Source organism: Excalfactoria chinensis, chromosome 31 (genome assembly GCF_039878825.1).
Source record: "Excalfactoria chinensis isolate bCotChi1 chromosome 31, bCotChi1.hap2, whole genome shotgun sequence".
In the NCBI taxonomy this organism is placed as follows: Eukaryota; Metazoa; Chordata; class Aves; order Galliformes; family Phasianidae; genus Excalfactoria; species Excalfactoria chinensis.
Genome location: NC_092855.1, coordinates 570,712 through 594,286, shown reverse-complemented (window position 1 = coordinate 594,286; position 23,575 = coordinate 570,712). Strand labels below are relative to the sequence as shown.

Here is a 23,575-nt window from a genome sequence, read left to right as displayed (position 1 = left end):
CCCTGCGAACTCCCCTCCACCCTGTGAGCCTCCATAGCCTTGGGACCCCCGTAGCTTCCAAGGGGTAACTGAGACCCCCCCCCCAGCTGCCAGCATATGGCATATAGAGGCACTGAACCCCCAGCCTGGGGTGGTTGGGGGAAGAGGAGCAGTATAACCTGGATCCATGAGCCCCACATGTGCCTATGGGTGAAAAAACAGCACATTTCTGGGCTTTTACTTTACAAAATAATAACAACGATCAATTTCTTTACCGCGGGAAGGAATCAAATGGAACAGATGATACAGCATCAAACAGCAACCGGTCAATCTTGGCTCTATTATATATAATATATATATATATCAGACACCCCAACGTCGGCCTCGCTTCTACACATGGGATGGGCTGCCCTTCGCCCCCCAGCTTTGGGGACACGACTGTCCCCCGTGGGGGTGACACAGGGGGAGGATGGGGATGGGAGGGGGGTTATTTACACGATGGGGTGCACATACGTACATATTTATAGTCAGCGGGGAGCAAAGGGCCGCAGCACGGAGAGGAACAAAACAAAGTGCATTTATACAGACTAGATCCAGAGCTCACGGCCAGGGGAGGCAGGGAGCCAGGCTGGGGCTGCCATGCAGGGTGAAAGGGGGTCCCCCATGCTCCCTCTTTTCCATAGGGGAACCCCCTATGGGTGAGGCTGGCAGTGCCCACCAGCCCCCAAGGGGTGGAAGGGGCTGGTGGGCAGCTCCCCAGATTTAAGTGATTGTTGGGGGGGGGGGGGGGAGGTTGACCCCCACCCCACTCCGTGGCTAAAGGTCGGCGGTGTGTGTGGGGTCTTCAGCCAAGGGGGCTCTGCAGCCTGGAGGAGAGAAAGGGGGTGTGAGAGGGGAGGAATTGAGAGTCGGGGTGTAAATGAAGGTTCCCTTCCATCCCCAACCACTTGAAGGGGGATGATTAGGAAGAGGGAGAAAGGGATGGGGATGAGATACTGAAGGGAGACAGAGAGAATGGGGCAAGAAGGGTAAGGGAGGAAGACGGCAAGAAGTGGGGTGATGAGGGGGATGGAGAGCAGAGGGAAAGGAGATGGGGTGCAGCCGCTCACCTGGGATGTTGGCGCTGTGGCCCTGCAGGCTCCTCAGGGAGCGGGTCAGGGGGCTGCCTCCCTCGGGGCTGTGGGGTTGTTGGGCCCACCCCTCCATCCCAGGGGCTGGGTGCCCCACAGGGGTGGTGTCTGCAGATGAGCTGTGCCCAAGGGATCGCAGCAGCTCCCAATGGGCAGCTTCGACAGCCTGGGGGGGGGGGGAAGTGAGGGGAAAAGGCACAATATAAGGGCTGGGGGGGGGGCACAGGTTTGTGGTTTCCCCCTCTGTTCTATCAGCCCTTGACTGGGACTCACCTTCAGCCTGTTGAGCTTCAGCGTCAGCTGCTCGATGGTGCGGAAGATGAGGTCGACATCTCGGAGGGGGCCGGGTGGGTCTGGGGGACCCTCAGCAGCGCTGGGCCGGGGGGGTTCCTCAGGTGGGAAGGCATGGGGGGGTCCTGGAGGTGGCACAGGTTCGGGGGGCCCGGCGGGCATGCTGACATAGAAGTAGTTACCTGTAAAGGAGGGGGGGGGGACAGGCTTAGAGCAGTGGGGGGCATCAGGGTTGTGGTGGCACTCTGTGTCCTGAGCTCTGGGGACGGCCCTTGGGGGACATGGACCCCTCCCACCCCTCCCCAAGGATACAGCACCCCATAGGGACACGTATCCCTCTGGAGGATATGGCTGCCCTTAAGGGACAGGAGGGCACAATGGGGAAACACGGCTCTGGGGACTCAAGGACACCCCCAGGAAGGGGATGGGGGTCTCTTTACCATCTACATTAGCTCCGCCTCCTTCCTGCAGCTCAGTTTCTGATTGGCTGCTGCCTGGCGAGGGCGTGGCCTCCTGAGCACCCTCCGCTGGGGCTGTGCACCCCAAAAAGAGATGGGGGAAGGGAGAGGGAGGGGGTGAGCTGGCCCCGCCACCAGCACCCACCACCAGCACCAATCAGCATCCCATCACCAGCACCCATATACCAGCAGTCAGCATCCCCAACACCAATTAGCGCTACCTTCAAGCATCAGCACCCATCAGCTCCCCACCACCAGCACCCATATACCAGCACCCCTGGCATCAGTTAGCATCCCACCACCAGCACCCATCAGAGCCCACCACCAGCATCCCAGCTCCAAAGCTCATGCAGAGAGACCCCAAATCCCAGCCAAAGGAAGGAAAGGAACAGCCCCCGGGTGCCCCCCTATGTCTGGTTGGGGGTTGGCAGCTCCCCATACCTTTCCGGACCACCTTGTAGCTGCTCTGCTCCTCAGCAGACACTGTTGGACCCGTCTCACTCTGTTCCTCCCACCCTGATCTGGTCTTTGGCTCTTCGGCAGCACTTTGAGGCTCAGCCAGCACCTCCTGGGAGGCCGAATCCTGGCTGGAAAGCACTGAGTCCCAAGTGTGGGTACCCCCAATGACTGACGGTGTGGGTGTCAAGTCGTCCTCAGGTTCAGTGTCACGGCTGGGCAGGAGCCGACGCAGGATCAGCAGCCTCAGGTTCTCCACTGGGACAAGAGGGACAATTGGGGGGAGGCTGATATCATGGGGGGCCTCCCCAGTCCTCCTGAGCATCACTCACCATCCTCCAGGGCTGCCTCGGCCAACCCCTCAGCTGGGCTGGGAACTGGCAGTGCCAGGCGCATGGAGGGCTCTGGGTGAGCATCAGACACCTCTGTGTGCAAAGGTCCAGGGGGCAGCTCTTCCTCCTCCACCTCGCTGCTCCCCGGCTCCTCTGGCAGCACTGGAGGTTGCTCCCTACCCAGTAGCTCTGTGGGATTGTCGTCTGCTGCAGGGAGAGGGGAGAGCTCAGGGTTGTGTCCTGAGCCCAGAGACAGATGGGCAACTGAGCATGGGAAATCACCTGAAGAACTCTCCTCCACCTCCGCTGCAGAGCTGCTGACTTGGGACAGGATGGGGGAGACGTCGGGGTCCTGCAACACCAGGCTGCAGGATGGAGAGGGGTTAGACTGGAGGATGGCAGTGCTAAGGGGCCAGGAGCCCTGAGAGCTGCTTCTGGGTCTCCAGCAAATAGCTCCTGCAGCAGGGAGAACCCATGTCTCCAGCCCCACCAGCTGGAGACACCCAGCAGTGCCACCGAGTGTCAGACCAGGCTCCAACCCTACTCACCTTGAAGGTGCCATGCGAGTGGGTTCCGGCATCTGGCGCTTTGGGGGGAAGGTAGCATTCCTCATGGCACTCTGCACTGCCTCCTCTAACACCTCCATCCACCTGGCCGGCCCAGAGCACCGTCAGCTCCTGAGGGGGTCACACTGGGGAGCCCCCTCCCCAGCCACGCACTGCCCCATGGCACCAGTGCCCCTTTAGCCCTTACGTGTTCTTCTCGGAGGACGTCAGTGCTACCAGCTCGTAGATCTGGGGTCCCAGCTCTGATGTGCAGATGATGAAGAAGGCTCGTTTATCTGCACGGGGGACAAAGCAATGGAGAAGCTCAAGGTATAATGAAGAACACACTCAAGAGGACAGGACCCCTGCCACCCCCTGCATCCTGCTGTCCCCTACCTGTGGCCACGGAGCGAATGAGCACTGAGTTGAGCTTGAGGATAGGGCTGAAGGTCTGCTTGTTGTCCAAGGAGCCCAGAGCTGTCTTGCCATGGCACTTGAGCACCAGCTTTTCATCTTGTTTCTGTAGCAGCACCAGGAGGTCCTCCAGAAGCAGCACGTGCAGATCTGGAGCAGAGAGCGGAGAGAAGAAGCTCAGAGATGTGCTCACAGCCCAGGAAGGATAACCCTGAGGACACCACAACTCCAGCTGGCACAGCCTCAGAGGGTCCCCAGAGCTGGAGGGGGCCCACATCCTGCAGGACCTGAGGGGAGGTCCATACCCACAGTCTTATCCTTGCTGATACGCCAGGTGAGTGGCCCTTCGTGGATCATGCGGCGGGAGGTGAGGTCCAGGCTCTGGAGGAATGAGAGGGCAGTGGTGAATGCGCTGGCACCAGGCAGCCCCCCCAGGCCTACAAGGAGCTGGAATCACCTTGAACTCAGCTGCCAGCGGGTTGCTGGTCCTCTCCAGTGAGGTGGCATCCAGGCGTTTCTGGTAGCCCTCCAGCCGATGTCGGTTCTCTGCTTGTTTCACCGCTTCATTCACATACTTGAGGATGTCCCGGCACTGGTCTCGGGCCCGGCACAGCTTATCATGCTCTGAGGTGCCCACTGGAGAAGGGTGAGGGTCAGGGGGAGCAGGTGCTGCCCTGTGTAGCTGAGCAACACTCACACACTCATGGCTGCATCCTGAGCCCACATGGAGCCAGCCCAGAGCTGATGGAAGGGAGGAATCCCCCCAGCACCCACCCATCCCGGCTGCACAGCAGCACACCATCCTCACAACCCTAAGAGTCCTCCAGCCCCTACCCTCAGTGTGCTTGAGGATGTTCTCCAGCAGCAACGGGTACTTGGTCAGACGTTGCATTTCTGAGATGATCAAGTCCTTGAGCTGCAGGCGCCGGCACTGAGGGTTGCTTTCTGCTTCCTAGGGCAGGAGGAAAAGGATAAAGGCCCTGAGGTGTAAGCAAGGGCAGCCAGGAGAGCCGTGGGGTGAGAAGCAGCCCAAGAGAGGAACAAACCTGCATGAAGATCTGGAAACGGGTCTCCTTGCGCTGCTTGGTCTTGATAAGCTCCAGCGCAATGGACTGGTAGGAACAAAAGTCAGCAGTAACCTGCTGGATCTCCTCCTTGGCCAGGCCGTCAAACTGGGGGCACAGAAAGACGTGGGCTCAGATTCCAACAAAGCTGGCCCAACCTTGACCCCACCACGGCCCTCCCAAAGCTCCTCCATTTCCATGTTCTGGTTCCTAGAGGCACCGAGGGGGACAGCACAGGTCTCCGTAACAGCAGGGTCATCTCTGCTCTCTGCACAGAAACCTTCAGGCTCCCCTGTCCACTCCTAGAGGATGTGATGTCCTCAGGGCAGGAGTCACCCCATCCCCTCTGAGCAACCACCCCTCTTTACCCGGGACAGCATGAGATCCCCGATTTCCTTAATGATTGGTCCTTCTTCCCGGAGCTTCTTCATTGATTCGGAGAGGGAATCTGGAGGAGGAAGTGGGAGAAACAGTGAACTTTGACTGCTGCTGCCATGAGTGAAACTGAAAGTGGGCTACAAAGATCTGCAGCAATCAAACAGCCCAGCCCAAGCTGGTCACTACACAGCCCAGGGCAGCACTGCCACTGCAAAAAAGGTTTGCAGGACAGAAAGAAGGGAAGGAAGAACTTACTGTGGATTTCAATCACATCTGGGAGGTTGGGGAAGAGCAGTGCCAACTCTTCCCTGGACAGCAGGCTCTCCTTCCTCATCCGCTGGTAAAAGAGAAGGTCAAGGACTCGGAGGATGCGGAGGTGAGACACCTCCGTGGCAAAGAGCTCTGTTGAGAGGCAGAGGAGTTGGAGGTGTCCTTGGGCTGTGTCTGCAGAGGCACAGACCCCTCAACTCCTCACTCTTAAGCTCCTCACCATTGATCACTTCCTGCCGGTCAATCTCCTTCTGTGGCAGGCTGGCCAGCAGCTCCCGGCCCACCGTGTGTTGCCAGTTCTGTGCATCCAGCTCGGATTCCAGGTCTGAGAGTTGGCCCTGCTCGTCCTCCAGCAGGTGAGGCAGGAAGGGGTCAGCACCAAAGCCCAGGCTGGGCGACTCGATGCTCCTGGGTGGATGAAAAGCAGCAGTGAGAGTACTCTGAAGTCCTACCTCCCATGAGCCCGCCTGCAGCACTCCCAGCACAGCCAATATCTACCTGGGCCCTATTTCGGCTTGAACCCGGGACCTTCAGCACAAGAAGCACAAGCCTCTGACTCTTGAGCTAACAGACTAGGTCCCCCAGCAGCCATCTATATAGGTCGATTAAGCTCCTGCGTGAGACACAAGGGAACAGAGGTGCCTCCTAACTCCTGGGATGGGGAGCTGGCGTTACGCAGGACTGTGCCAAGTGGAGGCATCTCTGGGGGCTCCCTCCCACCCTCCCAGGGCAGCCCTGAGCATTGCTTCCCCTGGTGTTCTATCAAGGCCTGGGAGAAGCTAGAAAGGTCCCCTCTGACACCCCCAGCCCCCTCTACAGTGACCCTCCTGCTCTGTAGGACCCAGCCCTGGAGGTGGCGGCGGGCTCGGGGTGCTGAGGTAGAGGCGATGGCAGCAGCAGCCGTGCCACTCACCTGCGTCCCATCTTCGGTGTGTAGGGGGGGGTGGGATTCTCCAGCGACCTGGGGAGGGATGGGAGCATCACCCATGAGACCCTGTGGCATCCACAGGGCCCTCTACTCCCAACACAGCACCCTGCAGCACTTCCCGGGAGCAAATCCATTGAGGGGCAAAGTGCCACCCATCGCAATGCAGGGCTTGGGGCACAAATGTGGATTAAACCAAATTCTCGTTGGCTTCCCATGACAAATATCAGCTGTGAAGTTGGACTCTCAGGGCTGCACCAGGAGGTGCAGAGCCCAGACACTGTGGACAGGCAATGGACCATCCCAGCTCCCTCCTGAGGGCCACAGGTAACCCATCTCCCCTAGCCTGGCTCTGCTGGTAGCTCCCACCTGGTGGACAGACTGGAGGCAGAGGATGATGCTGACTGGTGAAGCCTGGTGGCCTCAGCTGCAGCATCCATGTCCACGTCGCTACGGGAGCGGGGCACGTTTTCTGCTTTCCTTGATTTCTTCATCTCTTCACGGCCTTTCAAGCTCTCCGAGCGGCCCAGCTTGACCTCAGCACGAGATCTGCAGCAGGGAGACAGAGCCAAGAGCATCAGGCTGAGGGATGCACAGGCAGAAAACACAGAGGGCAGGAATTGCCCCCCCAAAACCCTTCCTACCCATCACCCTCCAGCAGGTCCTCAGGGAAGCTGCCAGTGGAGAGACGCTGTGAACCGGGTTCCTGGCTCTCATAATGCTGGTTGTTCTCAAAGTGCTGGATAATGTTCCTCACATTGCCGGGTTTGACTGCTGGGGCAAAGAGAAGGGAGGGATCCTGGTGAGGGCAGGAAGGAGGAGATAGATGGTGGCACTGCTGTCCTCACTGTGGGATGTCACCAAGGCCACCACTGGGGCTTCCCTGGGGACATCCAGAGTGCCCATGGGCAGCCCTCCTCCCACCCCATAGCCCATCCAGTGCCCGGTGTAGCAGCGCTGGGGGGAACAAATCAAAACTGAGCACGTGAGATGAATGGCAAATAAAAGAAAAGGGCTTTTACCTTCGACAGGGGACAAAGGGACATGAAATGCTGAAAGGAAAAAAAACAAAAGAACAAAAATGAGATGTCAAATCAATCCTGCATCTATCAACAGCGGAGGAGGCAGAGAAGGGAGCGTGTGAGCTAATGGTATAAGAACTGAAAGCAGGGGGGGGGGGGAACATACATATGCGTGTCAGAGCAGACATGCACACATGTGCCAGAGCACACATGTATGGTGAGGACTGCTCAGCTCCCCTCCTGCTCCCTTCAAAGCCATTTGGGAGCGAGGTTGAGACAAGAGGTTTTGAAAGGGGCTGGATGAGGAGAGCATAGCTGGCAGATGAGAAGTGCCTGCTATGGGTTGATGGGTGCCTAAGGGCTGCCCAAAGGCTGTAGGTCTCCCAGCAGCAGTGAGCTGAGCAGCTCAGTGTTCCAGAATATCCCAATACTCACTGCTCTGGGACATTTTGGGCTTCGCAATGTACTTTAGGATGGGGTTGCGCTTCTTGTCTTCTATGGCATCCTTGTCCTTCTTCGTGCTGCTGCTCTGCTGGGACACCCGAGAGGAATGCTGGCATCACAACGTGGGCAATACACCACAGCTCTTCCTCCATCCCAACCACACACTGCAGAGGGGAGCTGGGAGCAGAGCAGAGGGACAGCAGCCATCAAGCCACTCACCTTCTTGGCCTTGGGGAAGAAGGGCAGCCACTTGTCCTTGTCCGGGAGGGCCTGTGCCTTCTCACTGGTGCTGGCTACACGTGGCTCACGGCTGCGGATGCCAGTGTGGTTCATGTATGTGCTGAGGGCAAAGGCCATGGGGGAGCTGCAAGAGAAGAGTCTGAGTGGAGACAGAGCACCAGGACACAGCACCACAGGCTGTGAAAATGGAGCTGGGACATCCTGTGGGGTCTCGTGTGACAAAGGAACCACTCCTTCCTGGCCAGGGGACACTTGGGAAGGGATAAGGAGGGCAGAAAGGCAGCAGCCTTCAAGAGGGAGAGTTAGGGACACTCCTTCCCCAAGCCCTGCTATCCTGACAGCCCCCAGGGATAAAGCTGGCACTGGGACAAGGTGCTGCAGGCCAGCATATTAAAGGGGCGGTTTAGCATCTCCTCTCTAAGACCCTTTTCCCCTCCTTAGTCAGCAACAGCAATACAGTTGCAACTGGGTGCATGCTTGCCATGGCTGAGAGTCACTCACCTTCTGTCCTCTTCATATTTTGACCTGCAGAGAGAGATGGAAAGGAATAAAAGAGCTTGTTTGGATTCCTCCACTCAGCCCCAGGGAGCCGTCCCCGGTCAGGGTGCTCCCTCCATGCCCCCTTGCAGCCCCCTACTCCCATCTCTGCCACCAGCACCCCCAGCTCCTGCTCCACTTTCTCCTTCCTGAGCTCAATCAACACGCTGGGGAGGTGGCAGGACCAGGCAGCCCACACTTACAGGATGTCACCCAGCTGAGCCAGCTGCTTCTCAGCCACTTGCCGCTCCTTCTGCGGGTCCCCATCCAGGTCCAGGAGGTCGTTTTCCCCATATAGGCTCCCCAGGCCCATGGTGCGCTTCGTTCTATGGGCACATGGGGGTCAGTACCACGAGGAACAGGGGGATATATGCTGAGCTCTGTGGGGTGACCATCCCACTGTCACCTGTAGTCCTGGATCTGCTCCTGTATCTCGGGCATCACCATCTCCTGAGCTTCAAAGAGGGCAGCTCGGACATCATCCCCATTCCGTAGACGAGCCTCTGGGTGATAAAAGGACAGGCAGTGTCACCAGCCATGCAGGAAACAGCCATGAGAGCCCCTGGCAGCCCCTGAGAGCTCCTCACTCACCGATCTCAGCCAGAAGCTGCTCCGACACCTTCACTCGGAGAGGCTGCGGTGGGAACACAACACAGTGTGTGAAGGAATTTGCATGCCAAAGCCACACTCACACAGCTCTGAGCTGCAGGGTGAGGGTGCCCCATGCTCCTGCACCATCACTGTTTGTCATTTCTGCAACTGGAGGGGTGTGAGAGCTGAGAGTCCCACTTTCCCAGTGCACAAAGCACCCAACACTCATCACAGCACCCAGAACACAAATCCCTCTGGAGCAGTGTCCTCCCTCCAAGCAATAGGTACCCCCAGGAAGAGAGGGCACAGCCTGAGCCCCAGCCCTGCCTCTATGACCCCTGCTCCAAGCTGCCTGGTGCTGCTGCCATTGTGCAATGCCTGCGCAATGCTTTACGCAATTTGCATCGAAGCAGAGAAATCAGCATCAGCAAAGCACTGTCAGTGGCAAAACATGTTAAAAAGGACCCTCATGCAACGGACGTGACACTGATGCTGGCTTTCCAGCTGGTTCCCCACCCACCCCCTGCAGATGCAAGGACCCCTGTGCAGGCACACAGCCCCTGCCCTCACCGCGTTCCGGTCCAAGAAGATGTTCCAGATATCCTTCCCCAAACCCCGGGAATCCTTTGCTGTTGTCTGCTGGCAAACGTCTGCGCATAAGTAGAAGAGCTGCAAGGAGGGGAGACCAGAGGTGGGCAGCGAAGAAGGAGGAAGGTTTAGAAGCAGGAAGGTGAAACATCCAATAGAGCAGCAGCCAGACGGCCATGAAACAGGAAACGACCGTGGGGGTCTGGGAGGGCAGCGCCCTCCCCGCATCACGCCTGGGAGGAAGGGGAGGACATGTAACCCTACACTGGGCTTCCCTCACTGCTGCACAGCTGGGGACAGGGCTGCCAGCAGCTGCCTGAGCCCTACACACAGAGCCTGCACCTCAGCCACGTGCTCAGCAAACCAGCAGCGCCCGCAGACCCCAGGGATGTGGGTAGCGCACGGATACACCGCCCCACTGGCATTTCTCCCAGCTTGCTGCCTCCAGCTCTTACCAGGGGGCTGGGATCTGCCTGGGAGAATATGTAGCGCAGAAAGACTCCCAGGTGTGCTGGTCGGGACTTCAGCTTGCCCAGGTCCTGGAAGAGGGAGTCGCACTGCAGGACCCGAAGGAGAAGCATTGGTTAGGAAAGAAGGGAACCGACTTGTCTGGAGCTCTGTTGCACACCCCTGGGTGAAGCTCCAGCCCCTGCTCCCCAATTCCCACCAGCCCAATCCAGGACACCCCCATCCCCACCACGGCAGTGACTGGGCTGGTGACAGCTGTCATCCAGGAATGCTCTCGGCACGGGCTGGGATAACAGAGGCAGATGAGGTCACTGGACAGCTTCCTCCTCAGGAGGATTTCTAAATGCCAACGCTTCCTGGGTGTCAGGGCACACAGCCACAAAGGGAGGAGCATATGAGAAGTGACAGCCCTGTCCCGTGACCTTGGCCGGCTGCCCCCAGAGAGATGGGACAAGAGCCAAGAGCAGTTTGGTGCCACTACCTCGTTGTTGAAATATCCCGGATCATAATCTTCCTCTGGCCCAATGATGAGAGGTCGTCCCGTGCGTTCTGATCCCTGCAGGAGAGGTGGGACAGCATTAGGAGCTGGGCACCGACTTCAGGGATTGTGGGGACACTCGATGTACCCTGCTAGATGGGATGATGGCTGCATGCCCAAGGCCAGCACTGGTCCCATCCTACCTGCTCAGTGGTGGGGGTGAAGGCTGTATCGGAGCCCTGCCGGCGATGGTGCTGGAAGAGGCGGGCAGTGATGACCGGGGAGGTGCGTGGGCTGTCCAGGCCGTGGTCAGAGAGGACAGAGTTGCGGTTCAGGGAGATCTGTTCAGGGAGTTGGAAGGGAAAGGCTGGAGATGGCTCTTGCCTGACTTAGGGTTGTCCCTTGAGAGCAGTTTGCAGCTCTGAGACCATGAAGACCACGTCTTCAGTGGGCCCAGCGAACTCAGAAACCTCATAAAACCTTCAGGACTATGGGAAGCACTTTAAGACTAGAAGCACAAGCCTGGGGACCACTCATTTCTGGGGCAGTAATGTCAGGATACGCACTGCATGCCCAAGCACTGCAATCTCAGCTCTGAGCGTCAAGAAGTTCAGCTTGTTCAGAACATAAGCAAGTGATTACAACCTCAAAGCCAGGTCCTTGGCTCCTAATGGTGCAAAGAACCCTCCAGCTGTACCCTGCTGTCATATTCAGCCACCTCAGGTGACATTTAGTTTTAAATAACACTTTCCCCCATCGTTGCTGGGGCCCAGCAGAGCTGGGCTGTGCTCTCACCTCGCTGACAGAGGGGAACCGCTCCGTGCCTGACTCCAACCCACTGTCACCATCCTGAGAGTCCAGTGAGAGGCGGCCTGGGGACAGAGAAAAGGCTGAGCCCCATGTTCAGGACTGCCCTGTGCACAATGGGGAGAAGGGAAGGTACAAACTGCCAGCACCACTCACCTTCTGCTGCCCTGAACATTGCCATGCTGGAATCACCACAGAGTCGCCCCAAATCCTGCAAGGTGAGGGGAATGTGGGACCAGTGGGATGCCACCCAGCAAAGGGAGACACTCCAGCACAGAGCAAGAGGACACCAGGCTGCGGAATCTCCCACCCACCATAGCAAAAGTGGGAAACCAGGAACACCAACACCCTGCATGGCCATGCTTCCCCACCCCCCGAGGGAGCCTGATGCCTGGTGCCTTAACCCTAATCTAAGTTAGGGTTCCCATAGAATGTGTGCTGCTCGCTTACCATGGAGCCACTGGTCTCCTGGCGGATTTTGAGCTGCAGCTGGCTGACCCTCCGGCGTGCTCCCTCAATCTGCTCCCCCACCACAGTGCCAGGGTTGCGGTTGTACGCCTCATAGAAGCGCTGAGTGAGAGGATAAAGATGCTCACAGCAGCCCCAAACCCATCAGCCTGCCCCATTGCTCATGGGAAGGGGGCAAAGACACAGCTGCTACATGGCTCAATGTGTGCACCAAGAGCTCCCCTGGGTCAGACAGCACCCAAATGTTGCACATATCCCCCAGGTACCAGCTCAGTTTGGCTGGGGTGTTACAGACTGCTGCGAGAGCCCATTAACTAGACATCGCAGGCAAGAGAGAAGGGTTGAGAGCTGAGCTTGTCCCAGTGCCCATCAGCTCAAGCAAGAGACAACCAAGCCCAGAGTCATTCTTGGAGGAGGAGAAGCATTGTACCTGCAGCTCTGCCTCCTCCTGCCGCAGCATGTTCCGGAGAATCTGCGTTGCATGCTTCTGAACCTCAGGGTCCTGCAGTGTAGGGTAGACACAAGACAGGCTGATCTCTGCCTGCAATGCATTGTAGCCTGCAGGAAGGCAGAGAGCAGGGTGGGCAGGATACGTTACCTGCAAGGGCTTGGGGCCAGTGATGCGCTGTGGTGGGGGGAGTGGTGGGGGCGGAGGTGGTGGGGGGCAGGCAGGGGCATTGCGGGGTGCCCCTGTAGTGCTCATGTCTTGCTGGGAGTTGGAGAGCCCAACCGACGGTGGTGGGGAGCCCAGGAGTGTCAGGGCCACATAGGCACCAGCTGAGGACATCAAGGATTAGAAAGGAAAGAAAAGCTCCTGTCATTCACTGCCTGAAACATCAGGTGAGCATCACAGCAATGGGTGGGCACATCCCTATCACTGTGTGCCTGTGGAGGACTGAGACAGATTTCCTCATCTTCTCCCAAAAACCAAGCCCTGCCTTTGGGCATGATGCTGTCCCCCTCCCCAGATGGGGATGTAGCCTCGTCTCCAGAAGCAATAAAGGGAAAGCTCTGCCACCTGAGCTCAAAACCAGGTTCTGGCCATACTCACACTTGATCAACTTCACCACCTCGAGGTGGGAGCTGTTGGTCACCATGGTGCCATTCACCTGGGAGAGGGGAGGAGAGGATCAGCCATCAGCTGCAGACACAGCAGCAGGGCATGACAGCACAGGCCACAACGCTCACCTTGACTATGCGGTCCCCCTCCTGCACCCCAGCCTTCATGGCCGCTCCTCCTGCAGGACAGACAGACATCAGGAAGGGTTGTGCAACACAATGTGAACACCACCTTCCAGCCCAAATAGCCCCTGTGCTGCTCAAGAAGCCACAACCCAGCCCTTCCCATCCCTGGCCAGACTGGGGTCCCAGCATCCGCAGTGACTCCTACACAACCCAGAGCACCACGTGCATGCAAACACCGGACAGGGGCCCAGCAGCAACACTGCTCTGCTCCTCTCCCCACTCCACTCTGTAACAAAGCCACTGAGGCTGAAATATAGGGAAAATTATCTTTCCCTCAAGCCAAAACCAAGAGGAAATGTTTCCATGAGCTCTGACTCCAGGCCAAGGGGCTGAGACACAGAAGCAAGCTCCAAAAGTGGAAAGTACATGGGATCACTGGGATTCTTTTGGCTCTTAACACTCTTGCTATTGGCAGTGAGTGACCCGGGTGGGCGTCTCTGCTGTCCCACGCCTGGGTGAGGTGGGTGCACGTGATCACACACCAAGCAGCGTAGCTGGGAAAGGTCCCCATTCCTGTCTCTGTCTCTCTGGAGCAAAGGGCATGGAGGGGTCTCCCCACGCAGCTACTGTTGCAGTAGAGAGGAACCCCAGAGCAAACCTGCCTTTGAAACCCACAGTGCTTTCCCTTTACTATATTCTCATTTTTCCTGGCTTTCGGGCTAGAGGGGGGAAGGGGGAGGAGGTGGGAACATCCGCTGTAAAATAAGCAGCTCATTGTCTGTCTAAATTGCTGCTCCCAGCCCTGCCACCCCGCAAAGTCATTATACTGCAAAACCAGCAGCATCTCCTGCAGCACAGCGCCAAGAGACTCGAGCTGCCGACGTGTGTTTACCCAGGGCTGCCAGAGGGAATTCCCCACCCACCCAAGGAAGCACTTAACCTGTCCCTGCCCAGAGATACCCCAAACCTCGCTGCTACATTTCTCCAGAGGCACGGAGCAGGTGAGGGGGTCCCAAGGTGTCCCCTGGCCCCTCTGCCCTCTCACCTGGTCGCACAGACTGGACGAGGACGATGCGGTCCCCACTGACAGTGAAGCCAAAGCCATGCTGGTCCTTCTGGATAATGACACACCGCTGGACCAGACCTGGGGAGGGAAAGGAAGGGAAGCCAGTGAAGCTCTGAGACATGGCTTTGCCAGGATGCCTGATTCTGGGGGTTGCAGCAGCACTTGGGGCTGCAGTGTGGACCACTGCGTGCGACCCAGCTTTTCAATGCCAGAACATCCCTGCTGCAGGGTAGAAACTACAGCTTATGGGAGCACCAACCCCACACCCGCAGCTCCATCCCAGCCCAAGGGATGTTTCAGGGCTGTTTGAAGCCTGCTGTCATGCGGGTCCCTTCCTATTCACAGCCTGGGAATGGATGTGATGCAGCCCAATGCTGCTAACACTGGGAACTGCCAGCTCCCTCCCCATGCAAAGAACTCAGCAGTGTCCTCAATTGCAAGAGCTCACCTGTGGTCTCGGAGGAATCAGAAGGCTGACGGCGGTGCCCGGGAGATCTCCTCTCTGAAGATGAATCGCCCAGGGAAGACAGGCTGCTCAACCTGCAGGGAGAGTGCAGTCAGGCTGATGGAGCAGTCCTCAGTCACAGCTGGGACCTGGCTCCTCCTCAGGAACAACTCATGCCCAATGTGGGGAAGCACCAGCAGCTGGCACCCACCTGCCCCTTGGGAAAGCACTTCTCCCATCCCAGCCCCAAGGGATGCTCAGGAAGGTCAGGGAGAGCAGCACAGGGGACAGCTGGGGGACAGGGGTGTCATGCAGCGTGCACAGCTGCAGGGTTTGGCAGACTGCAGAAGGGTTGATGGTAGAACAGGGAGGAAGCTGCGGGGGATGGAAGAGAGATGGACACACAGACGGACAGACAGCAGACGGTTCAGTGATGTTTTGCCCCCTCACTGAGCCTTGTGGTCCCGCAGCAGGGTGCAGGGTGGACAAGCTGCCTGAGGACTTTGGGGCATTGCAAGGATGCAGCGCATCCCCTCGCCTGGTGCTGGAGGGATGGCAGCAGGAGGAGGAGGCCCAGACCTCCATCTCCAAACGGGAACACAGCTGCATCCCCATCTCTGCTCCTGCCAGCGCTGTGGGGCCATGCTGCAGTTGGGAGCCCCAGAGCACCAGGAGAGTGATGCCAGGGCTGCAGCACCACTGACAGGAGCAGCCATGGGTCTGTGCCCTGCCCCCAAGGGCTGCAGTGAAGCGAGGGTGCAGCGTGTGAGTTCAGGCAGCCCCAACCCCGCTTACCTGGGCAGGCGCTGCCTTTTGCTGCCTGCTCTGCTGCCAGCAGAGCACAGAACCCAATGGAGGTGGCACAAGACCCAGAGGACAGCAGTGCAGGAAGGGGGAAAGAGGAGACAAACAGATCAAGAGACAGAGGGACACACAGCACAGACAAACTCCACGCTGACACCCCTCATCCTGCAGGACAAGCAACCTCCATGAAAGAAAGGCACCCCAGGACCCTCTGTTGGCACTCTGGGGGCACCCAGTGGGGTTCTGGCACCACCCAAACCCCATGGGATCAAAGACAGAGGCAGTGCCAGCCTGAGAGCCACGCTGCCAGTTTCCAAGACTCAACAGCTCCGAAACCACAATTACAGGCATTGAGTAATCCGCCCCTTTCCATAGGATCAGCACTCTCCTCCTGCCCTGGTGCCACAGGGCCATGGCACAGAACCAGCTCCCTGCAGGACCCGGGCATTAAGAAGCATCTCACTTGGGGTTGCTGGAGCCATGCTAACTCTGGCTCCATACACACAACCATTAGGGACAGCTGCTGATCCACTCGATCACGTTTGCAATCAGAAGGAGCTTGGCAGGATGGAGCCTGGACACATTTGTAGGCTGGAAACGCAGGGGCACAACACCAGCATGATCCTGGTGCGATTACCCATCAGGATTACCCATGGGATTACCCCTGGGATTACCCATGGGATTACAGCAGGCGGGCACGGGGCAGGAGGCACCTTTATCCAGGCCAAGTTAGGATCTGTTCTTTCAGCATCACCCCATATGCAGGGACCATCAGAGGGGATGTGCTGTGAGGTCTGTGTTGTAAGCCTGGCAAGCAGAGCTGCACAGAGCCCGGTGCACCGAGCTCATGGCTGGACCCTTCCCGGATAACCTACAGCTGCTGGGCCAGCGCCGGCTTATTTCCGTCTAAAAGAGTAGTTTAATTCGGCTTTGCATAAGCTTCTTCCTAATTGACTTATGGGGAGCCAAACCACGCCTGTCCTGAACCAAAGGCAGCGCCAACAAGACCGAGAGCCCTGAGCCAGGTTGCAACAGCGCCGTGATTTCTCTTTTGGGTTCATTTCTCTAAGATTTGGGGGCTCCAGATGCTCACCCTTAGGGTGTCACACGCACCTCTGCTGGCCAAGACATCACCTCCTAAATCTCCAACCACACAAACATCAGCCCTTGGGTTTCCCTCAAAAGATTTCACTCCTCAGCCCTCCAGGCTCCAAATTCCGGTGGTTATGGGGCTGACTCACAGAGCACCCTGACTCATTGCGGCCCCACAGCTGCCAGGCTCTGACCGGCCCCAGCCCAATGTCCCACGCTCTGCTGCGCCCAGGGCAAGTCCTGCTCCTGAACTGACGTTATATTTCCCCAGTTCTGGTTATTTTTAGCTCAATTATCATCTTTGGGCGGGACGTCCCCATGTCAGTAAGCTGAGGTTGCTTTGTTCCCCATAGAGGCACCGCAGCACTCAGGAGGAAGTGGGCAATGCTGGCATCACCTGGCTTGTTCATAGTACCATGGGACAGGGCAATCCTGAGGGCATTTCAGCATCAAAATGAAGGTGGGAGGGGTAAAAAGGAGGGAAAAAAAAGCACATCACCCACACTAAAGAGCAAACACCCCCAACCCTGAGAGCGCTGCCCACGCAGAGCAAATGCCACAATTAAACGATTAAGAGAGAAACAGGATCAAACCCTCAAAGTGGGTCAGGCTACAGGCAGCTCCGTGCAGCTGCTGGCTCCGGGTTGGGATCTCTCTCTATTTCTTTCCCCCTTTCCCTGTCTCCAAATGGCTGCTCCCTGCAGTCCCCTCCCGGGGACACCGACGTCAGACACGTCGGCACGGCACGTTGCCTGGCCGGAGCGGGACGGGAGCTACCAACAATATAAATAAACAGGGGATAAAAGAGGAAAAAAAAAAAAACACCACTTGGAATTGAGCAGCTCGGTGGGATGTGGGGAACAACAGGAAAAAAGAAACCCGAACTTGGAAAGGGAATCGGGATGCTTGCAGCGCGATGCTGCACTGATCGGCGCTTCCCACTGCAACCCACAGCCCCGCTGAGCCTCATAGCCCTTCCCCTCCCAATATTCTGGGGCAGGAAGGAAGGAAGGAATTTCAGCTAAAAATGATTCAACTTCCTCTCCTTCCCCCTCCCCGTGGTGTGGCACTGAGGGACGGTGCTGGCCTGGCGCATCCAGCCTGGCACGTGTGCATTGCATCTCAGGTCGGACACAGAGCACACCAAGCCTTGCTCAGGGAAGCCAATAGTGAGCACAGCCCCCATTGCACTGTGATACCCAGACAGGAGCCCCCATTGCACTATGATACCCAGACAAGAGCCCCCATTGCACTGTGATACCCAGACAGGAGCCCCATTGCACCGTGATACCCAGACAGGAGCCCCATTGCACCGTGATACCCAGACAGGAGTCCCCATTGCACCGTGATACCCAGACAGGAGCCCCCATTGCACTGTGATACCCAGACAGGAGCCGCATTGCACTGTGATACCCAGACAGGAGCCCCATTGCACCGTGATACCCAGACAGGAGCCCCATTGCACCGTGATACCCAGACAGGAGCCCCCATTGCACTGTGATACCCAGACAGGAGCCCCCATTGCACCGTGATACCCAGACAGGAGCCCCCATTGCACCGTGATACCCAGACAGGAGCCCCCATTGCACTGTGATACCCAAACAGGAGCCCCCATTGCACTGTGATACCCACACAGGAGCCCCCATTGCACTGTGATACCCACACAGGAGCCCCCATTGCACTGTGATACCCAGACAGGAGCCCCCATTGCACTATGATACCCAGACAGGAGCCCCATTGCACTGTGATACCCAGACAGGAGCCGCATTGCACTGTGATACCCAGACAGGAGCCCCATTGCACCGTGATACCCAGACAGGAGCCCCCATTGCACCGTGATACCCAGACAGGAGCCCCCATTGCACTGTGATACCCAGACAGGAGCCCCCATTGCACTGTGATACCCAGACAGGAGCCCCATTGCACTGTGATACCCAGACAGGAGTCCCCATTGCACTGTGATACCCAGACAGGAGCCCTCCAACCTCAATGGGGTTTCAGCAGCCAACCTGTTTGTTTGTTTCTTTCTTGTTGCTTTTATATCCGAGGGAGAGAAGCAAAGCAAAGCAAAGCTTGGCTCGTGGGTATCAATTTTCCTTCTGCAAAGCCCCGTGTCCACTCCACAGCAAGCTGAGTTTAAATCCATGGGTTCCTGCAGCAACCTTGCTGCAGCAGATGGGATTCCTCGGGAGCTTGGTTTAAATTAAGGTTTTTTAATTAAATGGAGGGGGGGGAAATTAACACAAGTGGAGCAGCTCTGGTTATTTAATGGCAAGGCAGACTCCAAAGAATTTTGGTAATGCCCATTCCCTGCAAGGAGCCTGAATGTGGTGATGTGGGGACTTTGGTGATGGTGACACCATCAGTGGGGTGAGACCTTGACCACAGCCTGTAGGAAGGTCCTGGTCCTGCAGCTGCTGGACCTGGACACAGTGGGGACACCATGGTGGCATCGCAGGGCTGCCTTGAGCCACACCAGCTATGCCAAGCAGGGCAGAAGCCGGGAGCAGAGAGCCCAGGGAGCTCCTGTTGCTCAAGAGCTGCACGAGGGGCTGAGAGATGAGCATTTGTGCCTTAACGATGTTTGCCGAGTGCTTTGCACATGAACTGTGCTCCACAAATGCTGCGGCCTTCGTGCTGCCAGCAGCACTGGGCGAGCCTGCACCCATCCAGCCTTCTCCTCCCTGCTGGGAGAGGCGGCTGCCATCCTTCCCTTCCCTGCCTGCAGCATAAGAGTGCAGAGAGGGTGGCTGACAGCGAAAGCAAAACCAGGCTCTTGTGGAGGAAACACCATTCCCGTGCAGCTCTGCTGGGAGTGCCCAAGGTGAAGCTTGGCCCAGACAAACCCAGCGTGGCTGAGGTGGTTCAACCCTGAAGCCACGTGAGGTGCAAGGCAGCGAGTGAGGCACAAAACAACTGCCCTGCAGGGATGTTTTCTCCCTGCCCTCCCACCTGCAGCGCCGTTCTGTCAGTGCAACACGAGGAGCTGCAAGGAACAGAGCTGGGAATGGCTCCCATGGGTTGAAGCTGGAGGGTGCAGAGCAGAGCCTGAGCACCATCATCTTCACGCACCCCCTGCCCATAGGATGGCAATGGGATGGCACCAGGACAGCATCAGGTTGCCCTTTCCATGCCTTGAGGTCACCCCACACAGAGTCAGAGGTGTGAGAAGAGCCAGAGGGAGAAAGTCCTCAATTTCACACCATTTCACCCATTTTCAGGTTGCTTTTGTGCTGGAGAACAGCTTCCCAGGGCACCTGAGGCTGCTGACCTTATGGAGCAGTGGGACAGCAGCTATTTAAGGAGCAGACAGAAGCATTAAGCCCCATACCAACAGCCGGTGCATGCTCCAGGTCACAGCATGCAGCACCTCCAGCTCTGATCATGGCCTCATCGCTGCTGAGCCCAGCAAAGCCCAAGGAAGAGCCTGCTGTGTGGTTCTGCAGTCATGCTCCATCCCAGAGGCAGAAGTGTTCACTTTATCCTACCCACAGGGCACACTGAGCACCAGGTGAGGAAGGAAGGGGGGACAGCAAGGAGAACCCAAACTACTCCAGCACTGTGTGCCCCCAAACTGCAGCCACAGAGCAACGGAGGGACAAGCCAGCTGGTGTGATGGGTAGGAGCATGGAGGGCTCCCTACAAACTGCTCCCAACATCCAAACACCCGATGCAGGGGCAGCATCAGTACATTGGTCCACATTGGAGCTATGGGAGGGCAGCAATGCCCTGTGCCCTCTATGTACCCCCTCTCCCACCTGCTCCATGCACCAGCAGTTATTCAACACCGTTGCTCCCTGCTCCTTTGGGCCACAGTTTCCAATGTCAGCCCGCTGCTCCTTGAGGCTCAGCTGCATCTTTTCAGGGTCCCCATTCTGGACCCACCTCAGCCAAACCTCACAACAGCACTTTAGGGATGGGATGAAGGGCTCATCCCACCCACAGCCACCCCACAGTCGCATGGTTCAGCCCCAGGGGAGCCGTGGCTGTGCTGTGAGCACTTAATCTATCAGCAACAATTAACGCCAAATAACCCACCGTTATCCTGCAGGCAGAAGGAACCCAACGATGGGACACACCAAGAGGGGTCAACATACAGCACCCAACCCAATGCAACCAGCACCCAGAGCCACAGCATCCACTCAACCCCAGTGTCAAACCACCACTGCATGCATTCAGCCCCAACACCACCACATCCCACTCAACCCCAGCGCCTGTTCAGCCCCAGTGCCCAGCATGACTATATTCACTCAACCCCAGCACCACTGCATGCATTCAGCCCCAGTGCCCAGCGCTGCGGTACACTCCATGGCTCGCTGCCCCACACCCCCATACCCCCATCGGGACCCCCCCCCTTTCCCAACCCAGCCCCAGGGTGGCTCTGTAGCAGCAGGGCCCGGCTGAAATGAGGCCCCTCAGTCCCCTGGTCCCTCCCATACCTGTCCGGGGCGGCCTGCGGCGGCCTCACGCTCATGGTTCCTCCGCGTCCCCTCAGCCGCCGCCCGGCGCCCCTGGGCCGCAGCCGCTCTCAGGGCTCGGGGAACCGCAGCCCCGCGCCGGCCGCCACCATCCCCGGAGCCCGGCGGCCCCGCGGCGGAGCGCTGCCCCGGCTCCAGCGTCCCCCGAGCGGCCGCGGGGAGCGCGGCGGGCCCGGCCCGGCCCGGCTCGGCCCGGCTCGGCGCGGCTCCGCTTCGGCGCGGCCCGGCTCGGCGCGGTCCCCCCGCCCCACCGCCCGGCGCTGGGGGCCGGGCCGAGGGAGAGGCCTACGGCCCTCCCAATCCCCGAGCTCGCCCGGCCCTCGGCCCCGCCGCTGAGCGGGGGCTGTGAGGGAGGGGTGAGGGGTTTTAGGGGACGACGGCGATACCCGGATATGGGGGGACCCCGGGGGAGGAAAGGGGTGGGAGAGCGGAGATCTGGGGGGTGTGAACGGGTGTGTGGGGGGGTACGCAGAGATTTGGGGACCCGCAGGGATTGGGGGGTATATGGGGGCTGTTGGGGTATAGGGGGGACTGCACTGATCTGGGGACCCGCAGGGATTGATGGATGTTGGGGGGGACAAAGTGGGTATTCAGATTTGGGGAGCCTATGGGGAACAGCAGAGATTTGGAGACTGGACAGAGAGTGGGGAGCAAGAGGGGATAGAAGAGATTTGGGGACCCATAAGGATTGCATGGGTTTGTGGGACTACCAGGGTATGGGGGGGACAGAACAGATCTGGGGGACCCACAGGGACAGATGGATAGGGGGGGGACACAGATATGAGATACCTATGGGGACAGCAGGGATTTGGGGCACACACACAAAAGTGATCAGAGCCTATTTGGGGGGACCCAAGAGGATAGCAGAGATTTGGGGACTTGCAGGGATTGCATGGGTTTAGGGGATGGATGGGACCACCGGGGTATGGGGGGGCTCCTGGGGACTGCACTGATCTGGGGACCCTCAGGGACTGATGGGTGTGAGGGGGACATAGTGGGTCCCCACATATGGGGCACCAATGGGGACAGCAATTTGGAGAGTGAAGTGGACTCTATTAGGAGAAACTATGGGGGCAGCAGAGATTTGGGGACCCACAGGGACAGCCTCAATACTACAGACCCATAGACCCACTTTGACTGTGGGGTACCCAACGTTTTGGGTACCCATTGCACATCCCAATATTGAGGTCGCTTTGTAAGTCCTGGGGTTCCTGCTATAGGGGTCACACCAAACCCCCACCACCCCAGGAGCCCCACAGGGGGATGTTCAGTGCCACTCAGGGACGGTGAATGGGGACATGTCAGACTCAAAATGGGTTGCTGAGGAGGGGCTCCATCTGCCCCCAACCACATCCTCATCCCCTTTTTCCCTCTGCAGCTTTTCCCAGCAGGAAAAATAAAGTGGAAAAGTGAAAATGAAAATGAGCTGGGGCCATTTTCCAGGAATTCCTGCTAACGAGCAGCGGCTGCTGGGATCGTCCCCAAAGCTCTTCCTTCCTCCTCCCCCCCCCCCCCCATAAAACTGTGCCCAACATCACCTTTGCATGGTAGGGTCCCAGCTGCAGACCCTGAAGTGATGGTGGCTTTGCGGTGCTGCCAGCAAAACAACCACAGCTCCTCTGCAAACTGCTTTATTTCCATCCGTCTGGGTGGTGGTTTGGAGTCTGGGGGCTGCTGTGCCCCCCCCCCCCCCCTGCCCTGCACCCACCTTAGGGTGGCTGCAGAGGCCAGCTGGGGGGTTGGGGGGGTACAGCATGTTGTGGGGGGGTGAAGCTGGTGGGGGACAGCCTGCTGCTGCCCTTCTCCCTGCCCTCCAGCTGCAGCTTCACCCTCTGTGCTGTGACTGTGCCACGCCGGCCTTCATCCGCCTCCTCCTCCTCCTTCTCCTCCTCCTCTCCGTTCTCCCCGGGATGCTCAGCTGTCAGCCCCCCCCCCCCAGCCATGGTGTGGCCACCAAGGAGCCCAGGGGGGCAACGGGGACCCAGTGGGAACGGCTCTGATTTGGGGAGCCCCATGGGAGAGGGGGTTCCCAGCTGGGGGGGCAGCAGTGGTGTGGGGTGAGGTGGGGGGTGCAGGACAGGGAAGGGGGCCCATTCACGGAGCGGGGGGGGCAGCAGCGGGCAGGGGAAGGCAGCCAAGTGGGGGAACTCTTCAGGCCCCCCCAGGCGGCAGCAGGAGCCCCCCAGGCACGGGGGGGATACGGAGCTCAACCCTGCGAGTGGCAAAGAGACAGAGCCCTGTGAGAGCATCCATGTGCTGAGACCCCCAAGTTCACCCCACACCAGCACCCACGCCCCCCCCCCCCCCTTCTCCCTGTTGCAGCCACTGGGTGCTGCTGTGGGACCGGCAACGGCTGCAGCCCTGCTTGCATTGGGCCCTATGCCTGCACCCAGGGGGAGAGCTGCAGCAGCCATCAGCCTCCAGCACCCATTGCTCCCTGGTAACCATTGCCCCTGACCCCCACCAGTGACCACCATTATTCCCAGCATGGGCACACTGTGTGTGTCCTTTGCCTGGCACATATGGACCCCACACTTACGGGACTTATCCAGTGCCTCAGGGAGCAATGGGTGCCTGGGACCCCGATGCCAACCAAGTGGTTCCGCCAGCGCCCTCCGGC

The 23,575-nt window shown here is 58.5% G+C and overlaps 1 protein-coding gene across 16 annotated transcripts; it reads right to left on the bottom strand.

Annotated features, from left to right (window-relative positions):
* Window positions 1-534: 534 nt before the first annotated feature.
* Window positions 535-21,106, bottom strand: ARHGEF11 (Rho guanine nucleotide exchange factor 11). Of its 16 annotated transcripts, none has more exons than XM_072358414.1 (42): window positions 20,917-21,106; window positions 15,377-15,409; window positions 14,585-14,676; window positions 14,116-14,214; window positions 13,074-13,123; window positions 12,937-12,994; window positions 12,484-12,662; window positions 12,316-12,387; window positions 11,868-11,987; window positions 11,574-11,628; window positions 11,406-11,482; window positions 10,814-10,951; window positions 10,614-10,688; window positions 10,120-10,221; window positions 9,647-9,745; window positions 9,077-9,119; window positions 8,892-8,988; window positions 8,689-8,811; window positions 8,450-8,473; window positions 7,928-8,072; window positions 7,700-7,796; window positions 7,265-7,294; window positions 6,887-7,016; window positions 6,612-6,791; window positions 6,231-6,278; window positions 5,538-5,725; window positions 5,303-5,449; window positions 5,038-5,117; window positions 4,652-4,777; window positions 4,440-4,557; window positions 4,063-4,241; window positions 3,911-3,986; window positions 3,588-3,755; window positions 3,400-3,487; window positions 3,195-3,296; window positions 2,929-3,011; window positions 2,647-2,853; window positions 2,300-2,572; window positions 1,841-1,933; window positions 1,383-1,582; window positions 1,089-1,275; window positions 535-845 (listed from the first exon to the last, which is right to left on the bottom strand). In XM_072358414.1, the coding sequence occupies exons 1-42, from the start codon at window positions 20,949-20,951 to the stop codon at window positions 796-798; spliced, it is 4,566 nt and encodes a 1,521-aa protein (XP_072214515.1). In that variant the 5' UTR covers window positions 20,952-21,106; the 3' UTR covers window positions 535-795. The 16 variants fall into 16 exon arrangements, with proteins under 16 accessions (XP_072214515.1, XP_072214518.1, XP_072214519.1 ...); XM_072358417.1 differs by having other exon boundaries at window positions 2,647-2,850; XM_072358418.1 differs by having other exon boundaries at window positions 6,887-7,013.
* Between the last annotated feature and the right edge of the window lie 2,469 nt (window positions 21,107-23,575).